This window comes from Colias croceus, chromosome 17, assembly GCF_905220415.1.
Source record: "Colias croceus chromosome 17, ilColCroc2.1".
NCBI classification, from domain to species: domain Eukaryota; kingdom Metazoa; phylum Arthropoda; class Insecta; order Lepidoptera; family Pieridae; genus Colias; species Colias croceus.
Genome location: NC_059553.1, coordinates 8,423,634 through 8,445,976, shown reverse-complemented (window position 1 = coordinate 8,445,976; position 22,343 = coordinate 8,423,634). Strand labels below are relative to the sequence as shown.

Genomic DNA, 22,343 nt, shown 5'->3' with positions numbered 1-22,343 from the left:
TGAGACATATGATATGCGAAAACCTGCCATACTACTGACAGATTTTTCGTTGTTTCGCTGCCGCTCGCGAATGCGTCGGTGTACTAACGGCGTTAAAGAATAGAAAAAATGCGTGAAAGGATGCGCGTTCGAATCCCGTCTGTTGATCGAATTTTTTCTATTCTTTAAAAATTTAAAAACATATTATGATTGATGATTGTCAAAAATCATCTTATAGGGTAAACCATTTAGTCCATTGAAAAGTTACATTTGGGGTTGCATTTCTTAGAGGACGCAATTTTATTTTTTTGATGTGTAGAGGGGGTTAGTGTGAAGCTATCACCAAGTTTGTGGGGTCGCCACCCTTGTCCCACGGCCGCCATCTTGAAAATAGCGGAAGATATGGTTTATACGATATATCTCTTAAACTGTATATCTGATAAAAAAATTTGTTGACATTATTTGTTGCAAATTAAATTTTCTACAATTTTGGTCCAGCAACTTTTTGTCGTAGAACTATAAATAAAAAGTTATAAGTGAAAATGTTCAGATAATAGAGATCTTTATATTTTTCAATAAAACTTTTTTTTATCATTTTACGAAGAAATGATATCAGACTATTTTTGTAGATTTTTTTTCGAGGAACAACTTTTACATACAACATTTTTTCCATAAAGTCAATAGCTAAGGTTTTAAAGTGCTCCGAAATTATTCTACTTCAGTACTCTTAGCTATACGTTATACATATATTATGTGTGTACTAATAATAATTATTTGTCATCAGTAATTGTTTTTTTTGTTATTATAATATTTTTAATAATTAATTTTGCAATATTATTAATAATTAATTATTGACTCTTTTCCCCACCATCCAGGAGGTTAGAGTCTGGAAGCACGTTATTTTTACGTTGAAAAGCAGGGCTGAAATGTTCTGTTCTTGCAGTGCTGCATGGGAAAAGAGCCAATAGCCAATATATGTATAGTTAAGAGTACTGAAAAATAGTACTCACTTCAGAGCGCTGTAAAACCTTAGCTATTGACGTAATGAAAAAATGTTGTATGTAAAAGTTGTTCCTCGAAAAACAATCTACAAAAATGGTCTGATATCATTCTTCGTAAAATGATAAAAAACAATTTTATCGAAACATTTAAATAGCTCTAATTTCTGAACATTTTCGCTTATAAATTTTTTATTTATAGTTCTACGACAAAAAGTTACTGGATCAAAATTGTAGAAAATTTAATTTGCAACAAATAATGTCAACAAACTTTTTTTATCAGATAAATAGTTTAAGAGATATATCGTAAAAACCATTTCAACCACTATTTTCAAGATGGCGGCCGTGGGACAAGGATGGCGACCCCACAAACTTGGTTTTAGCTTCACATTGAACCCCCCTACACATCCAAAAAATAAAATTGCGTCCTCTAAAAAATGCAAGGTTAAGCCAAAAAAATGTAACATTTCAATGAACTAATTTTAATATTGGACCTTTAAATGTCAGGGCCATGAAAACTTTTAAAAACTACTTAAGTAACATGGGGGAAAACTAAATATAGGTAAGTAAATAGATTAAAATAAAACAAATGGGTCGAATATAAAATACTTATTTATTAATACATAACTATAAAATGCGTGACACTAACTCTTTCCGTTCATCACTATGACACTGGCTTTGTTCTTCTTGGGGTAGCCGTCGGGATTCATTGTCTGCCATCGCCAGAAGTCGCTACCTGTAATATGGATTAATTGATTTAAATTTTTATACCTACTTCATCCATACATGGTTAATTAATTCCGAAATAATTGCTCCACTTTTTGTATTTTTTTAAGAATAGACAATAGAAAATAAATTAATCGCGTAATTTTTTGTGCAAATAAATTATAGTTTCATCTGAATTTTTCCAAAAGTAGCATTCGCGCTTTCATGATTTTATTATCATACACATAACACATGTATGAACGGCACTAACAAGGCACCACCAAGTTGTTTTTGCTTCATCCCAAGTCCCTTTACTCATTTATTAACTTTGCTCTTTTGAGCTTGGGGCTTTTGCCCCAATAAACAACTTGAACCTACTATCTTTCCATTATTAACTATTACATAAATAAATAAAAACAACATACACATCTCCTCAATACTCCTAGCACTGGTCCAACCCAGTTCCGTCTTAGCAAGCGTCGCGTCCGCCCACATAGCGGTAATGTCCCCCAACCGGCGGGACACGTACTTCACCGGGACTTTCGTTTGTGTGACCCGCTCGAAGACATCTACTAACTCTTTGACGGACACGCCTCGGCCTGTGCCTAGGTTATATACCTGCGATTGAACAGAAATTTCTCTTCTAAAAGTTCTTTTCATAGAGATAATTACAGATTTTTATTTATTTCACGACCATATAAAGATGCAGCTGTGTTGCCACATTTCAAAATTAAAAGTACAGTAGATAATTTGAAAACACTTCTGCCTATTTTTAGTTTTAAATTAACGGAAATTTAGATTGTTGTAGGATGAATTGATGATGAATTTAATTAGTAGATGCGGAACTAAATGCGGAAACTGTAATATTATAATATGATTTTTATTATAATAATAATGATAGGATTTTAAAACATACCTTTAACCTGATGTGATTGGTGCTCAATAAATTTAATGCAGCCACGTGGCCGTTGGCAAGATCCATCACGTGAATGTAGTCTCGAATTCCTGAAAATAGAAAGGAATATTATTCATTTACTACTGTAATAAATATTCATATTAAGTTACCAAATAAATAAATCCTAGAATCAGATATACATATCTACAAAAATATTATAATAGATACTATAAAAAATATACAAATATACTATAAAAGATATTATTCAGTTACACGTAGCTGTAGCATTTACAAAATTAATAAACTTACCTAAATTAAAAGATACTTGAGGTCTTTGAACCAAACTAAAATGTTTTGACCAAATACCCACCTGTACGATCAGGCGTATTATAATCATTTCCAAAGATAGTTAACACGGGTTTCTTTCCCAGGGCCACTTGGGCCATGAACGGCATAAGGTTGGTGAACTCCTTCGTGGGGTCTTCACCAATGAGCCCTGATGGATGCGCTCCTACTGGGTTGAAGTATCGGAGTGATATTATGTTCCATTTCTGAAAACAATTTTATTATTTTTAATAAAACTTGATGGACAAACAAGGGCAAAGAAAAGGGGCATTATTTTGTCTCACGCAATTTTTGATCTATTTGCTCATTGTCATTCACTCCTATGAAAATTATTGTGGCTCTTATTTACGTAAGCAATTTAATAAAATGTCTACCGCTTCTTTTAAATCATGTCAATGCGCTACAAGTAGTCTACATTGGTACCTTCTAATATCGAATCATTTTCCGAAATTAGAATATAGATTACATTTAACTAACTACAATAAATTTAATCAAACTCGAAACTTATTTATTCAGATAACTGTAGGTGTAAGTTTCTCTACAAAAATAGAGCTGGCCTAGGTATAATGAGGTAACATCATAAAATTATACACCTAATTATGTTTTTAATAAATCAGGATAAATCATAAAACTATACTAAGAAAAAAAATTTTCATCGACACAATTAAATTGCGGAACTAAGCAGTCCTTGAACTTATCATCTACGTTCATCACAGTGGGTGAAGGAAACCGGTTGGCAAGACATTTCTATTATATCATCAGATAAACACGTGCTATGAAAATTCTGAGAAAATTGTTAATAGGAAAAGGAAAAAATATTTTCTATAGCTGTAGGTAAATAGTTAGGTAAATTCATAGCTTATTGTTCTATAATCGATTTTTTTAACTTTGATCTAGAATGTAGAGCAAAATAAAACTATTCTAATATAATTTAATACGTAACTGCATCAATAGAAATACATAGATACCTATCTATTTTTTTTTTTACTTTATCAATAAGTACCTATATTATAGAGCTGAAGAGTTTGTTTGTTTGTTTATTTGTTTGTTTGAACGCACTAATCTCAGGAACCGATTTGAAAAATAGAATTTTTCAAGCATTAGCATTGTTCCTGGTTCCTGGTTCCCGGTTCCTTATTGGTGTTAGGTAGATAGCCCATTTATCGAGGAAGGTTATAGGCTACATGTCATCACGCTAAGATCAAGAGCGGAGCAATGCGGGTGAAACTTCGCGGCACAGCTAGTTCATTATAAAAATTATTGTAAGGCCTGTATTAACGGTAGAATATTATAATGTATTAATATTTCTATTGCCATGATTGCCATTCGTCTAATTGCTCGCTTAAGTGCGTTATGGCATGTGGCATCATTAATGAGATTACTACTTTCACATGGTAGATACAAAGGTATTCCGTAATTATTCATTCATAAATACACACGTAAATAAATGTAATTCCACCGTAGTGTTATGTTCATAATGAATAAACATTTATAAAATAACTACTGTTACATAATATCTAAATTATTTCATCGCATTTAACTCTTAATTATTTATTTCTTTATGAGTCATTGACACCTCAGTACATTAAATATTTCCATAATGCCTGAAGTCTATCCATTTTTTATACTAATAGCTATATGCAATTTATTTTAAATAAGCAATGTTACCAACTTCTTTAAACAACTCATCACATCACGATATAAACTTACGACGTACTTAACCCATGAAAAATCACTAAACAATAATTAAAACAAGGTAAATCATAATCTACCTCATCAGCAGCGCTCAAATCCTTCAGCATTTCCTCAATGAAGTACTTAGTTCTTCCATAAACATTGGTTATGTTGCCAGTTGCGTGCGTCTCTGTAATTGGTAGATGTTCTGGCTCTCCGTATACAGTACAAGAAGAGGAAAATACCATTTGGTAGCAGTTGTGAGAACGCATTATCTGTGGAAAAGAGATTACTAGATGTAAAAATCTTCTAATGACTAGTCTATATATCCTATACTTATATTAAGCTGAAGAGTTTGTTTGTTTGAACGCGCTAATCTCGGGAACTACTGGTCCGATTTGAAAATTTATCTATATAAGTAGGCTAGGTATTGAAAAATTCTTTCGGTATTAGATAGACCATTTATCGATTATAATATATCATCACGCTAAGACTAACAGGAGCAGAGTACTGCGGGTAAAACCGCGGAGCACAGCTAGTATGTACCTATAATAAAGTAGCAAGTTAAACATAACAGTAACAGCAATTCGCTTAATTGATGAACTGTCTGAGAGGTTATGACTCTCTTATGAAAAAAAAACTTATTTAAGTATATTTTAAGAGTACTTTTCTGTAGAGTACATTCACTAACAACTTTTAAGTAAAAAAAATACTATCCTACACGCTTTTGAAAGGTTTTATGTGTGTTAAGTTAAGTATAATTACTTACCTCCAATAGATTGAGCATGCCAAGTAGATTATTTTGGTAGTACAGTAACGGTTGCTGCATAGATTCACCCACTGCCTTCAGTGCAGCAAAATGGATCACGCAATCTATATTGTGCTGTAAGAAAATCATCATATTTCATGCTTGTATGTACAAAATATTAAATTATACTAATAAAAATTCTTGGCAAGCAAGTTATTGTTGCGTTTTTTTGAGTTAATTTAGGATGACGTCGGTTAAAAACCTAAATAAATCAAAGATACAGAACTTCATTGAACCCAGCAATGATGTAGTGATTCTTATTATGATCAAGGAAAATATATAGCATAAAAATAGCATTTCATTGTTTAAATAGGTATTTAAAGTTTAAATGAGGGCATCCACTATCTAATGCAATCACGTTTACTTATTTCTGTATCAATTTTTATCTATCATACGAAACCAATACAATAACATAACCGATAGCGATCATTACCTTATCGAAGATATCGTTTATTTGCTGTTTGTCCAGAAGGTCGGCTTTGTAAAACGTGATTTTCTTTCCCGTGATTTGTTCCGCGCGGTCCAACGCTGGGGAGCCCTCTTCACCTTCTACTGCGTTTGCGAAGTTGTCTATGGCAACTACATCGTAGCCTGCTTCTAGGAGGTCTACCACGCAATGACTGCCGATGTACCCAGCTCCGCCTGTCACTAATACTGTGTGGAACTGTGGCATGGTGAAGCCGTTTAATCTGGAAGGAGAGCGGCTTTTATTCGAGAGAAATGCGTTGGTTACAAGAATTATCAGAACCTAGAACCTACATAAAATATTTATATTATTATAATGTTTGTGATACTAATAAAATATTCAATTTCAAAAAAGTTACCATATTTGTTCTTTGATACACGACGAATACAAGCAAACATTTTTAATTTTTTGTTGTTTAAAATTAGTTACAATAGTCGTATCATCTTTAAATCTTCTGCTGCTCTTAAAGAAAACCGAGTAATCGGAAATCCACTTCGCGGTGCTTCTCAACAGGAAATTGGTAATTACATCTGACATACATATGGCTAAATAAAATTAATTGTATTCTGACATCAGCTTTATTACGCATTTCAACCAAACAATGTGCAATTAAAATCGTGTCTTGGATAGACTGCTGTTAACCGCAGTCACGTCTTCAAGACGATTGAGGAAATATATCAATATTTGCTGATGGGATTCATTATTAGTTGGATGTTAGCACGTGATTTTTCGGTTTAATAGCAATTAAAACTGTCCTTGATTGTTTTATCGGAAGTAAAGCTCATATTATACATAATAGCCACTGTTGAATAAGAATAATTCGTTTTGGGTAAAATGCTGGGCAAGTCAGTTTATAGAAATTTTATGGAATAGGTTCATAAAATAGCTATGACAATAATGTTTTTCTTTTGCAATAAAATATTTTTAGAGTGATGTGTAAGTTTTAAGGCAGAATAAGTAGGTACCTACGTCTCTACATCATAATGTTGAATAGTTGTCAGGTAACAACACGAGTGCGCGGTTTAAAAAATAACGAAAGTTTTGCAGCTTTGGCCACTTAATAAAATATTGTTACTTATCTATACTAATATAAAGCTGAAGAATTTGTTTGTTTGAACGCGCTAATCTCGGGAACTACTGGTCCGATTTGAAGAAATCCTTTCGGTGTTAGATTGCTCATTTATCGAGGAAGGCTATAGGCTAATATTTTTAGAGTGATGTGTAAGTTTTAAGGCAGAATAAGTAGGTACCTACGTCTCTACATCATAATGTTGAATAGTTGTCAGGTAACAACACGAGTGCGCGGTTTAAAAAATAACGAAAGTTTTGCAGCTTTGGCCACTTAATAAAATATTGTTACTTGTCTATACTAATATAAAGCTGAAGAATTTGTTTGTTTGAACGCGCTAATCTCGGGAACTACTGGTCCGATTTGAAGAAATCCTTTCGGTGTTAGATTGCTCATTTATCGAGGAAGGCTATAGGCTATTAATAGACCATTACACTACGACCAACAGGAGTGGAGCCACGGGGGTGAGCAGCTAGTTTTTAAGCTAATTATCGGTTCATGAAATCGTGACTGCAATTTAAGCCTCGAGATTATTTCTGTAGAAATACCGTACGCAAGGTAAGGTCACGCAGGAAACTTTTAATAAAACAAATATTTTTATGTTATTTTAATGCATTGTATAACATTGAAGGTTGAAAGTACTTTATTTACTTTAACACACATGTTATTAAGATACATTAACACATAAAGTTATAACATTTTCTTACATTTATTACACATTATCAAAATACAATTAACGGCGTACGCGCTGCTGCGCGACGCATAGGTAACCGTTAGCACGAATCATGGCCGACTGTTGCGGCCCGCGCCGCTGCTAGGGCGAGCGGGGTGCGCGGTGCCGAGGCGGGGGGGACGGAGAAGGGGCCCACCCCGGGTTACGATTGAACGTCAAGTACAGCGCGTTACACACTCCCCCTTTTGACCAGGGAAGGGTCTCCCGAGAGGTCAAACAAAAAGGACAAGCGCGCTGCAGTTAAGTCACCTTCCGTGGACGACCTCTATTACGTTTAGGAATAATCGGCTCAGGACATTCACCCTCCCTAGCATGGTAAGGACGCAAATCTGACACATGATACTTACCGACGATTTCTCCTGTCTTATCATGAGCTAGGAGGTAGGTAGTGGGACTCACCTTTTTAGAGACGACGTACGGTCCATCTCGCTTTGGATTAAACTTCGAAGTGACTCCCTTTGCGGCGTTACTAAGCGTGTGGGTCCGCATTAGGACTAAGTCTCCTTCCAGGTATTCATGGATAGACATCCGACCCTTATCGGCATATGTCTTACGGGCATCTTGTTGCCGCTCTATAGTCTCCTTGGCTGCCGAGACGCTATCTGCGAGCTTGAGCAGGTAAGGCGTAATTTGGGGAACAAAGTTCTCGGATTCCACCACTGCTCTTAGGTCTGCCTGAGCCGTAATGGGTGACCGTAGCTCACGACCGAAAGTCAGGTAAGCTGGAGTATGATCTGTAGACTTAGTAACTGAACTATTGAAAGCAAACCGTACAAACGGTAGTACCTCTGGCCAAGTTTGATGACGACCTTCCACTAAGATGGCGAGCTGAGCCTTTAGATCCCTATTTTTCCGCTCAACGGGATTCGCCTCGGGATGATACAGTGGCACCAGACTTTGTTTGACACCTAGAATAAACATCGCCTTCTGCATAACATCTGCCACAAATTGCACTCCGTTATCAGAAATCATCCGTCTAGGAAGACCAAATCTCATAAATACCTCATTGACCAGAGTTTTAGCACACATCTCTGCTGTGGCTTCGGTGAGAGCAAAGACTTCCACCCACTTACTAGCGGTGTCCTCCACTATGAGGATCCATCTCTCACCTTGGGGTCCTTTAGGCAACGGACCAAAAAGATCAGTTGCGATAGTTTCAAACCTTTGAGACGGGACAGGAGTTTGAAGCAAACCGGCTGGTTTGAGTGTTGATGGCTTGTAGCGTTGACACTCGGTGCAGGTCTTCAGGTACTCGGTTACAAACCGTCTCATCCCAGGAAAATAGAAACGTTGCGAGATACGGTGTATTGTTCTATCAATACCACCATGAGCGGCGGTAGGTGAGTCATGACATTCTATCATGACTTCTTTCCGCAGGCTCTCCGGTACGACGAGTTGAGGCTCCTCGGAATCAGTATCAGGTATATACCGATACAGAACACCTTGATTCAGGAGATAACCTCTCTCAGACCAGCGATTTATATTAAGTTCATCCTTACCTTCAAGGTCTTGGATGATTTTTGCAACTTCCGGATCGGCTAACTGCGCATCACGGGTGGAGGTTGCATTCCAGCGCGGTACATCAACAACAACAGGACAGATAGCCGATTCAGATGCAGGACCATCTGATGTCACGGGACGGCTGAGCGTATCGGCAAGTACATTAACCTTACCTGGGGCATAGTCGATACGCAGGTCGAAAGATTGCAACTTCAAGGCCCAACGCACTAATCTGCCACTTGGGGACTTGAGAGTGAAGAGCCATTTCAAAGGTTGGTGATCTGTTATCACGTTAACCTGGTGACCATCGATGTAACCTCGGAATCGTTCTACTGCCCACACCACTGCGAGAGCCTCCCTCTCCGTGGTGGAATAATTCTGCTCGGCCGGAGTGAGCAGACGGCTGGCATATTCAATTGGATGTTCCTGATTCGGTGACTCCCCCTGGAGTAAGGCTGCGCCGAGTGCATAATTACTGGCGTCAGTCCGCAATACGAATGGTTTCGTATAATCCGCTTGAACAAGAATAGGGGCCGTGGTCAGGAGCTTCTTAAGAGTTTCAAAAGACTTAACTTGCTCCAAACTCCATACCCACGCCTGAGACTTTTTTGTTAAGCGAGTAAGTGGTTCAGCCACCTTGGCGAACTCTGGGATAAACTTGCGGAACCATGAGCAGGTTTGGAGAAAGGTGCGAAGTTGCTGCAGGTTTGTCGGTTCCTTCATTTCTATAACAGCACTTACCTTCTCTTGGTCTGGTGATATACCATCATGAGATATCACGTGCCCAAGGTATTTGAGTCGGTCTCTGGCAAACACACACTTCTCTCGGTTGGCTCGAAGCTTGAACACACGGAGACGCTCGAATACAGCACGCAGATCTGCTAGGTGGGACTCCAGGTCTTCCGAAATCACCAAAAGATCATCCAAATAACCTAAAATAGTCTTACCGCCAAGAGTAGACCCTGATCGGAAACGATCTATAAGCCTCTGAAACGTCGCTGGCGAATTCTTAAGGCCAAACGGCATACGTTTGAAGCGGTACATACCGAAAGGCGTGACGAACGCCGTTTTGTCACGATCGGCGGTACTCACCTGCCAGTAACCACTGCGAAGATCCAGGGAACTCATTACACAACCTTTCTTGGTCGACTGTAAGAGCTCGTCAATACGCGGCATGGGGTATGCATCCGTCTTAGTGACCGCGTTCAACTTTCGGTAATCGACACAAAACCTATACGTACCATTACGTTTTGGTACCAAGACACATGGTGCTGCCCAGGCGGATTCACATTCCTCGATCACGTCCTCCGCCAACATCTTGTCTAACTCGGCGCGCATGACCTCCTTCTTGGCAGGCGTAACGCGATACGGGGGCGAAGCAATAGGCGGATGGTCGCCGGTATCGATGTGATGTTCCGCAAATGGAGTCGGCTCTCCGACTAGGGTCATTGCGCCTGTTCGCGTCCACATGCCTATTCGCGTCCATTTTGCGGATATCTTTTAGAAAATTCACGAAAATAAGTATACTTTAAGTAAAATTGTACTAAGAAAAATTTCCTATAATACCTCAATGTATAAGAGACATGCACACATATTCAAAAAAGCCTGCGCATCGCCTATCCTATTTAAAAAAAATATTTAATTTTGGCTATTAAACGAAAGAGCTTAAACGCGCGGGATTTTGAGAAAAAAATAGTGCGCAGCGTCGCGTTCAACGGTAAGTATCTTATTGTTAAATGTGAATTTTTGAATATGTAACTGTTTCTTTACTTTGCTAACAAAACATGGATTAGTATGGATTGTAAATCAGCTTATATCTTTTACAATTAATAGCTAAAATAAGGTGGACGCGAATTACTACACCGAATTTGTACAACTTCCATTTTGCGTCCACGGTGGGCGCAAACTATACCTATAGTGCATAACAATAGAACATATTGCGTCCACGTTGTTTTTCATTACATAGCAATGAATTGTTTGTTAAAATATGTATTTAAAATAGATTGTAAATTTTCGACTAAGACTACAAGTTGATAATTTAAATTTTCATTCAAATTAGCAAATTTTTACGCTATTTTTTCATTTTAAAATGGGTATTCTAAGAGACTAGTATCTTTGAGAATGAGAGTCAATAAGTCTGTGGTTAAGAAAATAATAGTATATACTTAAACAAAAAAGAAATTTAATAGAAACTAAAAAATAGGGTAAGTAGGTAATCTTAATAGAACTTATTATTATTTATTTACTTAGCGTAACTTTGTTTTTTGTTAATAATGAGAAGATAAATATAAATAAGTTTTTCCAGTTTCCTTACAGTGAATGTTGATTTTAGGGTTCCGAACCTCAAAACGAAAAACCGGAATCCTTGTAGGATCACTTTGATATCCGTCCGTCTGTATGTCCGTCTGCCGGTCTGTCTTTCTGTCAAGACCCTTTTTCTCAGTAACGCGTGGAAGTATAAAGCTGAAATTTATATTGAATGCTCAAGTCTACGGTCCCTTGAAGCAGTGAAAAAATCAAACTTATAAGCCAAAGTAATCAAAAGATACAGCCGTTTATGCTGCAAATTTTCGCAAATTACGACATTCGCAAGGGAATCAAAACCTACAGGGTACTTTACGTGAACACAGACACTTGAAGTTTGGTACGAAGCAACGTCTTATAGCACAAATAAGGGAAACATTGAAAAAATAATCATTTGCAGTTAAAACATATGAAAAAAAAACAGGTTAATACAGAACCCTCGGTGTGCGAGTCTCACTCACATTTGACCGGTTTTTATTAAATAACTATATTCGTAAATAAATAATGTATTAAAGTCTAATTTTTATTTGCATTTATCTGATAAAAAATCACCCAATACACTCTTAATTCCTTTTCTAAGCTGGTGGACGCGAACTGGTCCACAGGTGGACGCAATCTGGAATTTTTGGACGCGAACTGGGTAAAACGCCTAATTCTGCTATTTGTCTAGATAAATAAAAACCACATGATATTTCCAAGACAATTGAAAGTAAATCTTAAAATAGACTATGTAATGCACACGTTACATAAATTTTGCGTTGAAATTTGTTCTGGAACAATTTTATTTTCTCCTTCAAACTTTCCAACTGCACTAAGTGGACGCGAACTGGCGCAATTACCCTATATCGAAAATATCTGAGTACTCACATAAAAGATTCTGCAAACCCCCACGCTCCTCCTCAGTCAACAGCGCGCCCTCATCTTCCCTCAGTAGGTTGAGAGAGGCGCAATCCACCACCTCACGAGAACTCTCCGTCAGTAGGGGGTGAACGAACTGAGGCCGATCAGCTGTATACCATGTCATGGAATCAAAATTCAAAACTAACTTAGATTTACTAATGAAATCTATCCCTAATAGCGTTTCATTGTTTGACGCATCGGGAAACACAACAAATTCAACAGGAATACACAAAGACATACAATTCACATTAACACATGTTAACAATACAGTTTTCGTACGAATACTACCATCGGCCAATCTAATTGACATAGTCTGTGATTTAAATTTAACATTTAAACGTAACAATAATGCATATAGCGATGAACCCGCGATACTACGCCGGGCGGCAGTATCTATAAGCGCTGAACCACAATAACCTAAAATCTCAATATTTAAAATAGGGCGGTCTTGCGCGATGGTATTATTCGACGTACTACAAACATTAAAACAATCTTGTGTCGTAGTTATTGAATAAAATACATTACGTAAAGGTTGTGGTTCATTTGAACTATTAACATTACAACAACTGTTTACATTACAACTGTGAACATTACAATTTAAACTCGATACGTTATTTTTACATGTTGGACAATTTGTTCGTACATACCCTTTTTCACCACAACCATAACAAACAAGGCTAGACTTATTATTATTAGAAGACGATACTTTATAGTCTTTCTTTGGACACAAATCACGCGTATGACCTCGACCTTTGCAATACGCACAGAATAACTTTGTTTCACTCGCGGTATTATTTTTAGCGACACTTTGCACTTCGTTACACATATTATTACGTACGGATTGAACCTGCGAACGCGCGATCGACTGCTGAGTACCACTGAGCGACGGGGACGTCACACCGTTTCCCGCCAAATTGACGCACGAAGCGGCGGCGGCGGCGGCGGCGGCGCGCGGCGGCCGCGTACCGGCCTCCCGCACGTGCCGCTCGCGCGTCGTTCCCGCCGGCGCCGGCTGCGATGAAGTACTTGCAAGTTGCACTGGAACTTTCCGTAATGGATTCTTCTATATCTCGGGCTTTGTCGATTAGCGACTCAATACTGCTAACCATACCTCGAGGTAATCGCTTGCGAATACGTTTATGTAATAATCCGTATATCATATCTATCTTAGCTTCTTCGGGTAATACGTAAGGAAACTTAGCAATCATGCCTCGTATACGTATGATGAAGGAGTCCGCGAGTTCTTCACTTTGTTCGTTAGCGAATATCTTCCGATATAGCTTATGAGCCGGACACGGAGTAACATACATACTTCGTAATCGTCTGACGGCTTCGGACCACGAGGACACTTCCGTCCGGATCCCTCTCCACCATACTGCAGCCTCGCCATGGAGCAGCATCGGGAGACCACGAAGCGCAAGGTCATCGGTAACCACTGCACACTCTTTGTACATCTCGACGGAGTCGATGAAAGCTTCCACGACTTCCGGGTCACGGTTAGAACCATCGAAGCGTGCCGTACACTTGGACATGTTCCCTGTTTTGTTAGTCGACGACGGTGTCGGTGAGGGCGTCGGCGCGGAAAACCCACCTGCCGCGTGCGATGCCATGAGGGATTCGACGAGCTGCCGATTTGCTTCCGCCTGAGTCTTCGCGAAGGCGGTAAGAAATGAAGTCAGCTGGTCACCAGACATGAGCACTGGCGAAGGTCTGTTGGTATCTTCATCCGAGCTGGACTGCGCGTCAGCGTCACTTGCCTTTGTGTCCGTTCGTACTTTACGTGGAGGCATCTTCACTCTTTACGTAGGTACCAGAGAACGGGAACACAGGAACAAAGAAAGCGAAAACCGTTAACGGTCGACCGGCACAAACTTGTTTAAACTGGTTCGCGGCCGCGAGTTGGAGCGCCACTTATAACATTGAAGGTTGAAAGTACTTTATTTACTTTAACACACATGTTATTAAGATACATTAACACATAAAGTTATAACATTTTCTTACATTTATTACACATTATCAAAATACAATTAACGGCGTACGCGCTGCTGCGCGACGCATAGGTAACCGTTAGCACGAATCATGGCCGACTGTAGGCATGGGCGTTGAATCAACGGACTAGTTAAATTAACCGTCTATGTACATTCAACGATTCGACTAGTCCATCGCTCACCAACGCACTAGTTGAATTCAACGACTAAACAAAAGAGTCGAAACGCTCGTCAACGCGTCCGCGACGGTTAACTCTTCGACGTGGCCGTATAATAGTCCACCGTAGACGGCTAAACGACTCGTCGTAGACGGCTCGTCAGTCGACACGTTTGCGACGCGACCGCGACGCGTCGCGAGTTGATAGTTCAATATTTTTACCGTTAATTCCGTTTGACTTTTAATGAGATTACTATGATCAATGCTCGAAATATTGAAAAAAAAGGAGATTAATTTGTATTAATTTGATATTATTGAATTGTCTTAAAAATCTTTATATATCTGTGTAAAAATCTAAGATATTTTTTTTATTCAGTTAATTTATTGCATATCATAAGGATTACCTACCTATAATAATATATTGAATAATGTTAATATATCGAATATAACTAACGACTTAAAACGACAAGTTAAATCATAAACAAAAACTTGGTAATAGATAGGTGATATATAATATTATATAATTGGTAAAAAATAGCTTTGACTTTTAAAGTGAAACTTTTATTACATCGTCTCAAACTTTTTGGTCTGTGTAGCGCATGTCGCGTGACGCACGATACGTACGATAATTATCGTACAAATACGATAATTTTTAGTTAAATGTCTAGTGTGAAAAAAAGTTTCACTTTTACCGTGGTTTCATAAAACCACACAACTTTTTTCTTTACTAGAGACAACCCTGACATTGAATTCTTTGAAAATCTATAATTCGTAATAACTTCGTGGTAAGAATGTGGAATTTTACATGTAGAGTGTAGACCTCAGTTCAAGGTAACGAACGTTCGATTACCAATACCGTCGCGCGTCGGTCGACCGTGTCAATCGTTGTCAATTCGTTTCAGTTTACACATCGACTAGTCGAAGATTTTAACTAGTTGATCGACTAGTTAATGAACGACATTTAACGGTCTAGTCTCGTTGATGAAAAATGCGTCGACGACCCATTCCTAGCCGACTGTTGCGGCCCGCGCCGCTGCTAGGGCGAGCGGGGTGCGCGGTGCCGAGGCGGGGGGGACGGAGAAGGGGCCCACCCCGGGTTAGAGCGTTTTCACATTGTCCGGTCCGATATCGGATATCGGGCGCCGATAGCCGATATCCGATATCGGAGGCTAAGTAAAATGTATGATTTAGGTACCTGTCTTTCACATTGTCCGGTCCGATATCGGATATCGGAGCCAACACCGATATTCCCGTGAACTATCGGACGATAATGTTCAGTGTTACCAACTCAATTTTCGAAAAGATAGTATACCAACAGCAAAAAAAGCACTAGTTTGTGTATTTTCAGTCATTTCTAGGCGCTGAATGTAAAAAAAAAATCCTTTCATTTACTTTAAACCTTTTTATTAAGAAAACATTCATTTAAGTATTTAAAGGCATTAAAAATACTATTTTTACGGGAGCTATTTTAATACCGTCCTATAATATACGGCAATTGGCTGAACTGAAGTAAACAAAAATATCTATATCTTTTTTTACGTCTCAAATATAATAAATACAACAAATAAAGTTTTTTATTATAGTTTGCCATGATGACCAGTGTTGCTAGACCTTATGATTTTTCGGGTGATCTACTGATTTTTCAAATAGGTACTAGCTTGGAAAGAAAGGGGTAGTTATAATATTTGTTAAATACTACCCAGAATATTTTAAGAAAGGAAAAGTAAATTTGCATATTATGTTAACGAGGTATCAAAATATACTGCACTTTCCAACATGTACAATAAATCAACAAAAATAGTATGACATATTTTAGAAGAAACTGACGAAATAGTTAATGGAGAAACAATTTTATGACATTCAAGAATTTATTACATTGCGGAATCTGTGACAACGAAGAATTAGTTTAGTTTAATTTATTTCGTTAAATATTTGCACACCCAGATAATAGGTAGAATGATGTACATTCTACCTATTATTTATAGGTATAATATATATATATATTATTATTAGCACTATAAAATTGTAATAACAGCACCTACATTTGTAAATGTAATTTGAATTTATATTTGCCAGTTTCGTCGCTTTAATACTGAGTTGAATTTTATTTTATTTTATTTGTTTATGAACATAACAGTCGTAACTACATGATTTAATATAAAAAAGTTCTAAAATTCACTACGACCACACAACATGTTTAAAATAATAGTACGCGATTATTATCATTCTTCTTGTCGTTCTTAATAGGTAATCTATTTTGTATTATATATCTTTATCGCTTTATATATTTATTAACATATTTTTATGGCCTTTATTTATTCCTTCCTATACCTACTATTGTGAATATAATATATTGTATTTCTCGATAATCTCATAGTTACATATTAATAATTATATTCTTACTTATTATATTTATGCTCTGCCCTATTCCTCTCCTCAAACTAACTTCCTTCCGTACGTCTGGTTGTCTGGAAGAAATCGCTAATTAGCGATAAGACCGCCATTTGTTTAAATTTATAATTAGATTAAGTTCCTAGTTAAGTTAAGTCAGAGCAATAAAGTATGAATAAATAAATAAATAAATAAATAAACATGTTCTATTATTAAAAAAAGAAAAACAGCATATAAAAAAAACAAGCCTCACAATGAAATTGAATATTGAAACTAGATTCTGACTCTGCAGAGGGTACAAATCCAAACTCCGCAGTCAGCAGATTAAACCGGTTTGAAAAACATAGTTTATTTACTACTATTTATTTTATTTAAAATAAAGTTTATTTTTTGTAACATAAATGCATCCACTGTTTTTTTTAATTCTCCATATATCTACTTTTCCAGTTTCTGGCAACACTCATGATATCGGGACGATATTATCGGATAATGTGAAAGGGCAAATTGTGTCCGATATCGGATATCGGCTATCGGCTTCCGATATCCGATATCGGACCGGACAATGTGAAAACGCTCTTACGATTGAACGTCAAGTACAGCGCGTTACAATTGTTTTTAAAATTAGATAAATCGTACTAAAAAGCTATCAAGGTGAAGCTAATACGGCTGAGTGGAGCTCTTTTGTGAAGATGTTTTACCGTTTTGTCCCGAATCTTATAACGTCATTGAGGTCTTCAGAAATTTTATCATCTGCGTTTGAAATACTCAAGTTCAAATGTCTTAATATTAACTAGATACAGACTACAGGAATGGCTAAATGATAGAAAGATGAGATAATTTATTTATAAATAAATAGAGATATTAATAATTATATAATCAATGTTGATTCATAGACTCAATAAAATAGTTTAGTTGCTTTTCAATAAAATAGTTGATAATAATCACCAATAGTAGAATAATTTCTGCAAACATTATTCGTAAAATATTAAAGGGTAAGTAGCTGGTACCTAATAATGAAAGCTTAGACATTAATAAAATAAAACCTATAGGTAAATAAAATAAAACGTATGTTTTATAAGGTGCAGTCTTGGTGAAGTTAATAAAAATATTTAAAAGAATAACGCATCAGTTTCCGACACGCTTCAATAATGAAAACTCCAATGATATCATCTTAAGATAAATGCTAAGTCAGATGGTTAAGAGGAAGGAAAAAACTAGTACATCAAGATAATAGAATCATAAAAATATAAGCCTAAAAGAATGCAGACTTCATTGAGTAGAAATAATTTTCTTCAAAAAAATTGAGAAATGATGATAAATTGTGTGTGCAGTGTGTCAGTATGTGTGTGCCTTTATGCTAGGTTTTAAATTTATAATGTAATCTATACTAATATTATAAAGCTGAAGAGTTTGTTTGTTTGTTTGAACGCGCTAATCTCGGGAACTACTGATCCGATTTGAAAAATTCTTTCGGTGTTAGATAGTTCATTTATCGAGGAAGGCTATTATAGGCTATATACCATCACCAGGAGAGGAGCCACGGGGGTGAAACCGCGCGGAGCGGCTAGTTTTTCATAAATAGTGAGACGAAATAATCGTGTTTCAATAAGTGGGTGGGTACCTATGCATTCTAGTCAACAAGTACCTAAGTAGTATGCCGGCACTATTTTAATGTACCTAGTGTACTGTATACATATATACTACATACGTCATTTATAAAGAGATCTGTATCTGATTGTTTTCGATTAATACAGGGTGGTTCTAAATTACGTTGACAAATTTCAAAATAATAAATTTCAAAAATGGGACATGCTGCGTTGCTTTTGTTTTTTAATTATTATTTTCACATGTTTTGGCGCCAACTTAAAGTTATTTGTGAAGAGAATAAATTAAAAATTAGTCATTTTTTACTATGTCTGCTCAACGAGGTGCAATAATATCCTTATATGAGGCTGGTAAGCGGCAGTGCGCGGTAGTGCGACTTCTCGGTATCAGTCGGCAGTTAGTTTCTTCTGCTATTAAACGCTACGATGAGCTTGGCCAACATGGTAACTGTCTGGGAAGAGGCAGAAAAAGAACTGTAAAGACGCCTAGGCTTCGACATATCGTCAAACAAAGATAGACCCGCAATTCACAAGCCAAGGTAAGAAAAATGGCTCGAGATTTAGGTGTAAGTCATTCAACGTTACAACGAGTTGTTAAAAATGAGCTCAAGTTAACAGCATACAAGCTTCGAAAAGCGCAGCGGTTGGATGATAAAGATAAAAAAATACGCCTTGAAAGATGTCGCTTACTGAAAGCGCGCTCCGCTGGTGAAGCGTGGAAAAATATTTTTTTCACCGATGAAAAAATTTTTCAGATTGAACAGTCTCATAACCGCCAAAACGATAAAGTTTACTCTTCTAGTCGCCCTGGAGCCACAGCAATTATCCCCCATCGGCATAGACCGGATTCAGTCATGGTTTGGCGTGGCATTTGCTCAACAGGCAAAACTCCTCTCGTTTTCGTAAAAAAAGGTGTGAAAATGAATCAAGAAATAAACCGACGCGATATTTTAGAGAGTGTAGTTCTTCCTTGGAGCCAGTAGCACTTCGGTGACCAACCGTGGACTTTTCAACATGACTCTACTGCATCTCACAGGGCCTCAAATGTACAGTAGTGATGTATGGACCATTTCCCAGAGTTCATAAGTTCCAAGGAATGGCCTCCATTTTCACCAGACCTTAATCGAATGGATTTCAGCGTATGGTCAATTCTAGAGGCGAAGGCCTGTGCAACATCACACAGAAGTGTAGACGCGCTGAAGGCAACACTTACTCGTGAGTGGGACAAAATATCTGAAGAGGAGGTACGGAAAATCGTCGAAAACTTCAGAAAACGTTTAAGCCTTTGTATTAAAGCTAAAGGTGGTTATTTTGAAAATAAATAGATATTTACATTAAAATAATACTGTATTTTTATTATTTAGTAGTCACAGATATACTGTATAAAAGAAAAATAAAATAAATCGTAAAATAAGTTGTCAACGTATTTCAGAGCCACCCTGTAAATAACATTTCTAAATAGTAATTATCTTATCAATTCATGTTAAATTACTAAATAAACGTGTAGGAAATGTTTGATATTTTTAATTCGATTTTCTTGTAATGATACGGAGAAATTACAAAATTATTTTATCTGATCTTTATCTCTGCGTAAGTAGAAAATAAACCGCTATTTTCCACGCAGAGAAAAATATACTTGTTCTTGAAAGACGTAATTATTACGAGATTTTCATACATTAGCAGCAGTGGTGGCTGGTGATGACCTCGGACTACAAATCCATAAGTCGGGGGTTCGAAGCGAGCGTGAAGAAAATGAATTGATTTTTCAATTTGTAAACATCTTTTTTTTTTTTTTTGTAAGGTGTTTCTCAATGTTAGCCAGAAAGGCTTCTACATTTTAACGCGGACGCGGGGGTGAACTAAAGGTTCACACTTCACCCTGGTAGCGACATGCACAAGGGCGTCCCCCCTTGACGGGGATCTCGAACCTCGGCTTGGGCTGTCGCTTGAGTGGAGGAGGCCAGAAGGGCCCTAATCGGACGGGTTGTAAACATCGTGGGGATACCGTCAACCGAAAGTTCGACGACGCGCGACGCGACATCTACTAACCCGCACTTGGTCAGCTTGGATGGCCTGACCCCGCTTATGAAGCCCGTGTCCCAAACTGCGTTAAAATAATCTGTATTATTTTTTTTCATTATTGTAATATATTTTTTATAAATTAAGTATTCCTTGTTAATTATTTATTGATGCTGAATTGACATTTACCACCGAGATTTATGTCTCAAAAACTGAATCAAGTTTTTAAGTTATACGCATATAATTATTTATTAATAGTATAATTATACTATATTTTAATGAACTACCTGACCTAAATATGAGTGCAGAAATTAGCCGGTTTATTAAACCGATAGAATATTTGGTACAAAGCACCAAAAAAAGTTTTCGCGTTTGTGTTTCACCTTTCACTAAAACCTATCTTAATATTAGATAGGTATTTATATAACTAAGTAGTTTGTTTTAATTTACGAAAACTATAAATGGAAGCTCAACATTTAAATAATATACAATATGAGCGATATCTCTGCCCACCAACTAGGTAGTTAGTTATGATGAAAAAATAAATGACAAAAATGTGGTATGTCTGGAACGAATAAAGACGACTCCCGGTTATGTTATATATGATCTTTTTGCATCCTGTGAGCTTTGCGTTCAGTAACCCAAGAAATAAAGATGCCTGTTTACAAGTCTTAAACCGCAGGCCTTCTTAGAATCTTAGATTAGAACACGCTTCATTGGGAATTACAAACGGAAAGTGATTCATTCTTCGATATAAATTAAAGCTTCATGGCTAGATTAATACATAAGTGTGTAAAGAATTTATTGTTTTAATTAATTAAGCAGATAAAAAATATTTTATGACATAAACGTGAGCTTTTTTGTGGTCTACTTAGATAAATAATTAGACTTTCCTTATTTCCTAAATGCTGTTTTAAAAAAGAGAGAAACAATAAAATAAAATACACACAAATCGAAACGAAACCAAACCGGTATCAAAGCAACCGTTATTGTCAACCGTTCACTCATAATACCGTTATATTGTTATATACTTACGTGTATCGTATCCCATTAACTAATATTGCACTTATTTAATCGGTTTATAGTATTATTTCGCGAAAGGCGCGCAACACGAAGGGCAGCGCGCGCGCATCTGACTGGCTTATTATCGAGCGATGTCCGCAAGTCTGCAATGAACTGACTACGTCATCTGACTTACCATGGCAGACAATCACACTGAGCCGAACGGATGGCCGATAAATAAACAATTCAAGCTTATCTACACATCAATTATGTAGAGGAAACGGGGTATTTTTACTTACATATGTGATGATAATCTTAATCTACTAGACAGATTTTAAACATTCTTTTAATACCATTAGCAAGCTGCATATTTGCTAAATACATAAGTTCAGCATCACCATATTATTACAAACAACATAACCATAGTTCTGGAAAATAAATTAATTAACATCTGGAAGTTCACTGTTCAAAAGCGCTCTTGAAAGAAGCTTTTTCAACAACGCACGATTGAGTTCCAATTTAATATAAACCTATATTATAGGTAATAAAGCGTTGTTTAATATTTTCCGAAAACCTTGCATTTGATACAAATAAAGACTCAGATGATATATTATTAAATATCTAATAAATAATATCGTACATACATACTTCAGCATTTTGAATTATGTATTTTAATTCCACATACACAACGAAGAACGAACACCGCTACACACCGTAACACCTTTGGCTAGGTCATTCGTATCGGTGTGACATGCGGCCACATTTTGTCAGTGACCTCAACTTACCTTGTGAGTTGTGTGAACATA

At 36.9% G+C, this 22,343-nt stretch overlaps 1 protein-coding gene and 1 pseudogene across 1 annotated transcript; one reads left to right on the top strand and one right to left on the bottom strand.

Annotated features, from left to right (window-relative positions):
* Positions 1 to 1,571: 1,571 nt before the first annotated feature.
* On the bottom strand, positions 1,572 to 21,666 carry LOC123699390 (UDP-glucose 4-epimerase-like). Its single transcript, XM_045646334.1, has 8 exons — positions 21,571 to 21,666; positions 5,838 to 6,093; positions 5,366 to 5,479; positions 4,695 to 4,871; positions 2,948 to 3,128; positions 2,599 to 2,687; positions 2,108 to 2,300; positions 1,572 to 1,713 (listed from the first exon to the last, which is right to left on the bottom strand). Exons 2-8 carry the CDS (start codon positions 6,075 to 6,077, stop codon positions 1,622 to 1,624), a joined length of 1,086 nt encoding a protein of 361 aa, XP_045502290.1. The 5' UTR covers positions 6,078 to 6,093; positions 21,571 to 21,666; the 3' UTR covers positions 1,572 to 1,621.
* LOC123699396 lies at positions 13,423 to 14,454 on the top strand (annotated as a pseudogene).
* Positions 21,667 to 22,343: the final 677 nt, after the last annotated feature.

What these genes read in the sequence shown, in the direction of transcription:
- LOC123699390 (XM_045646334.1), bottom strand. Translation starts at nt 6,077, where the DNA reads ATGCCACAGTTCCACACAGTATTAGTGACAGGCGGAGCTGGGTACATC. An exon ending in GCATGCTCAATCTATTGGAG is followed by an intron (nt 4,872 to 5,365) that starts GTAAGTAATTAT and finishes TCTTTTCCACAG; the next exon opens with ATAATGCGTTCTCACAACTG. An exon ending in CCAATCACATCAGGTTAAAG is followed by an intron (nt 2,301 to 2,598) that starts GTATGTTTTAAA and finishes GTTCAATCGCAG; the next exon opens with GTATATAACCTAGGCACAGG.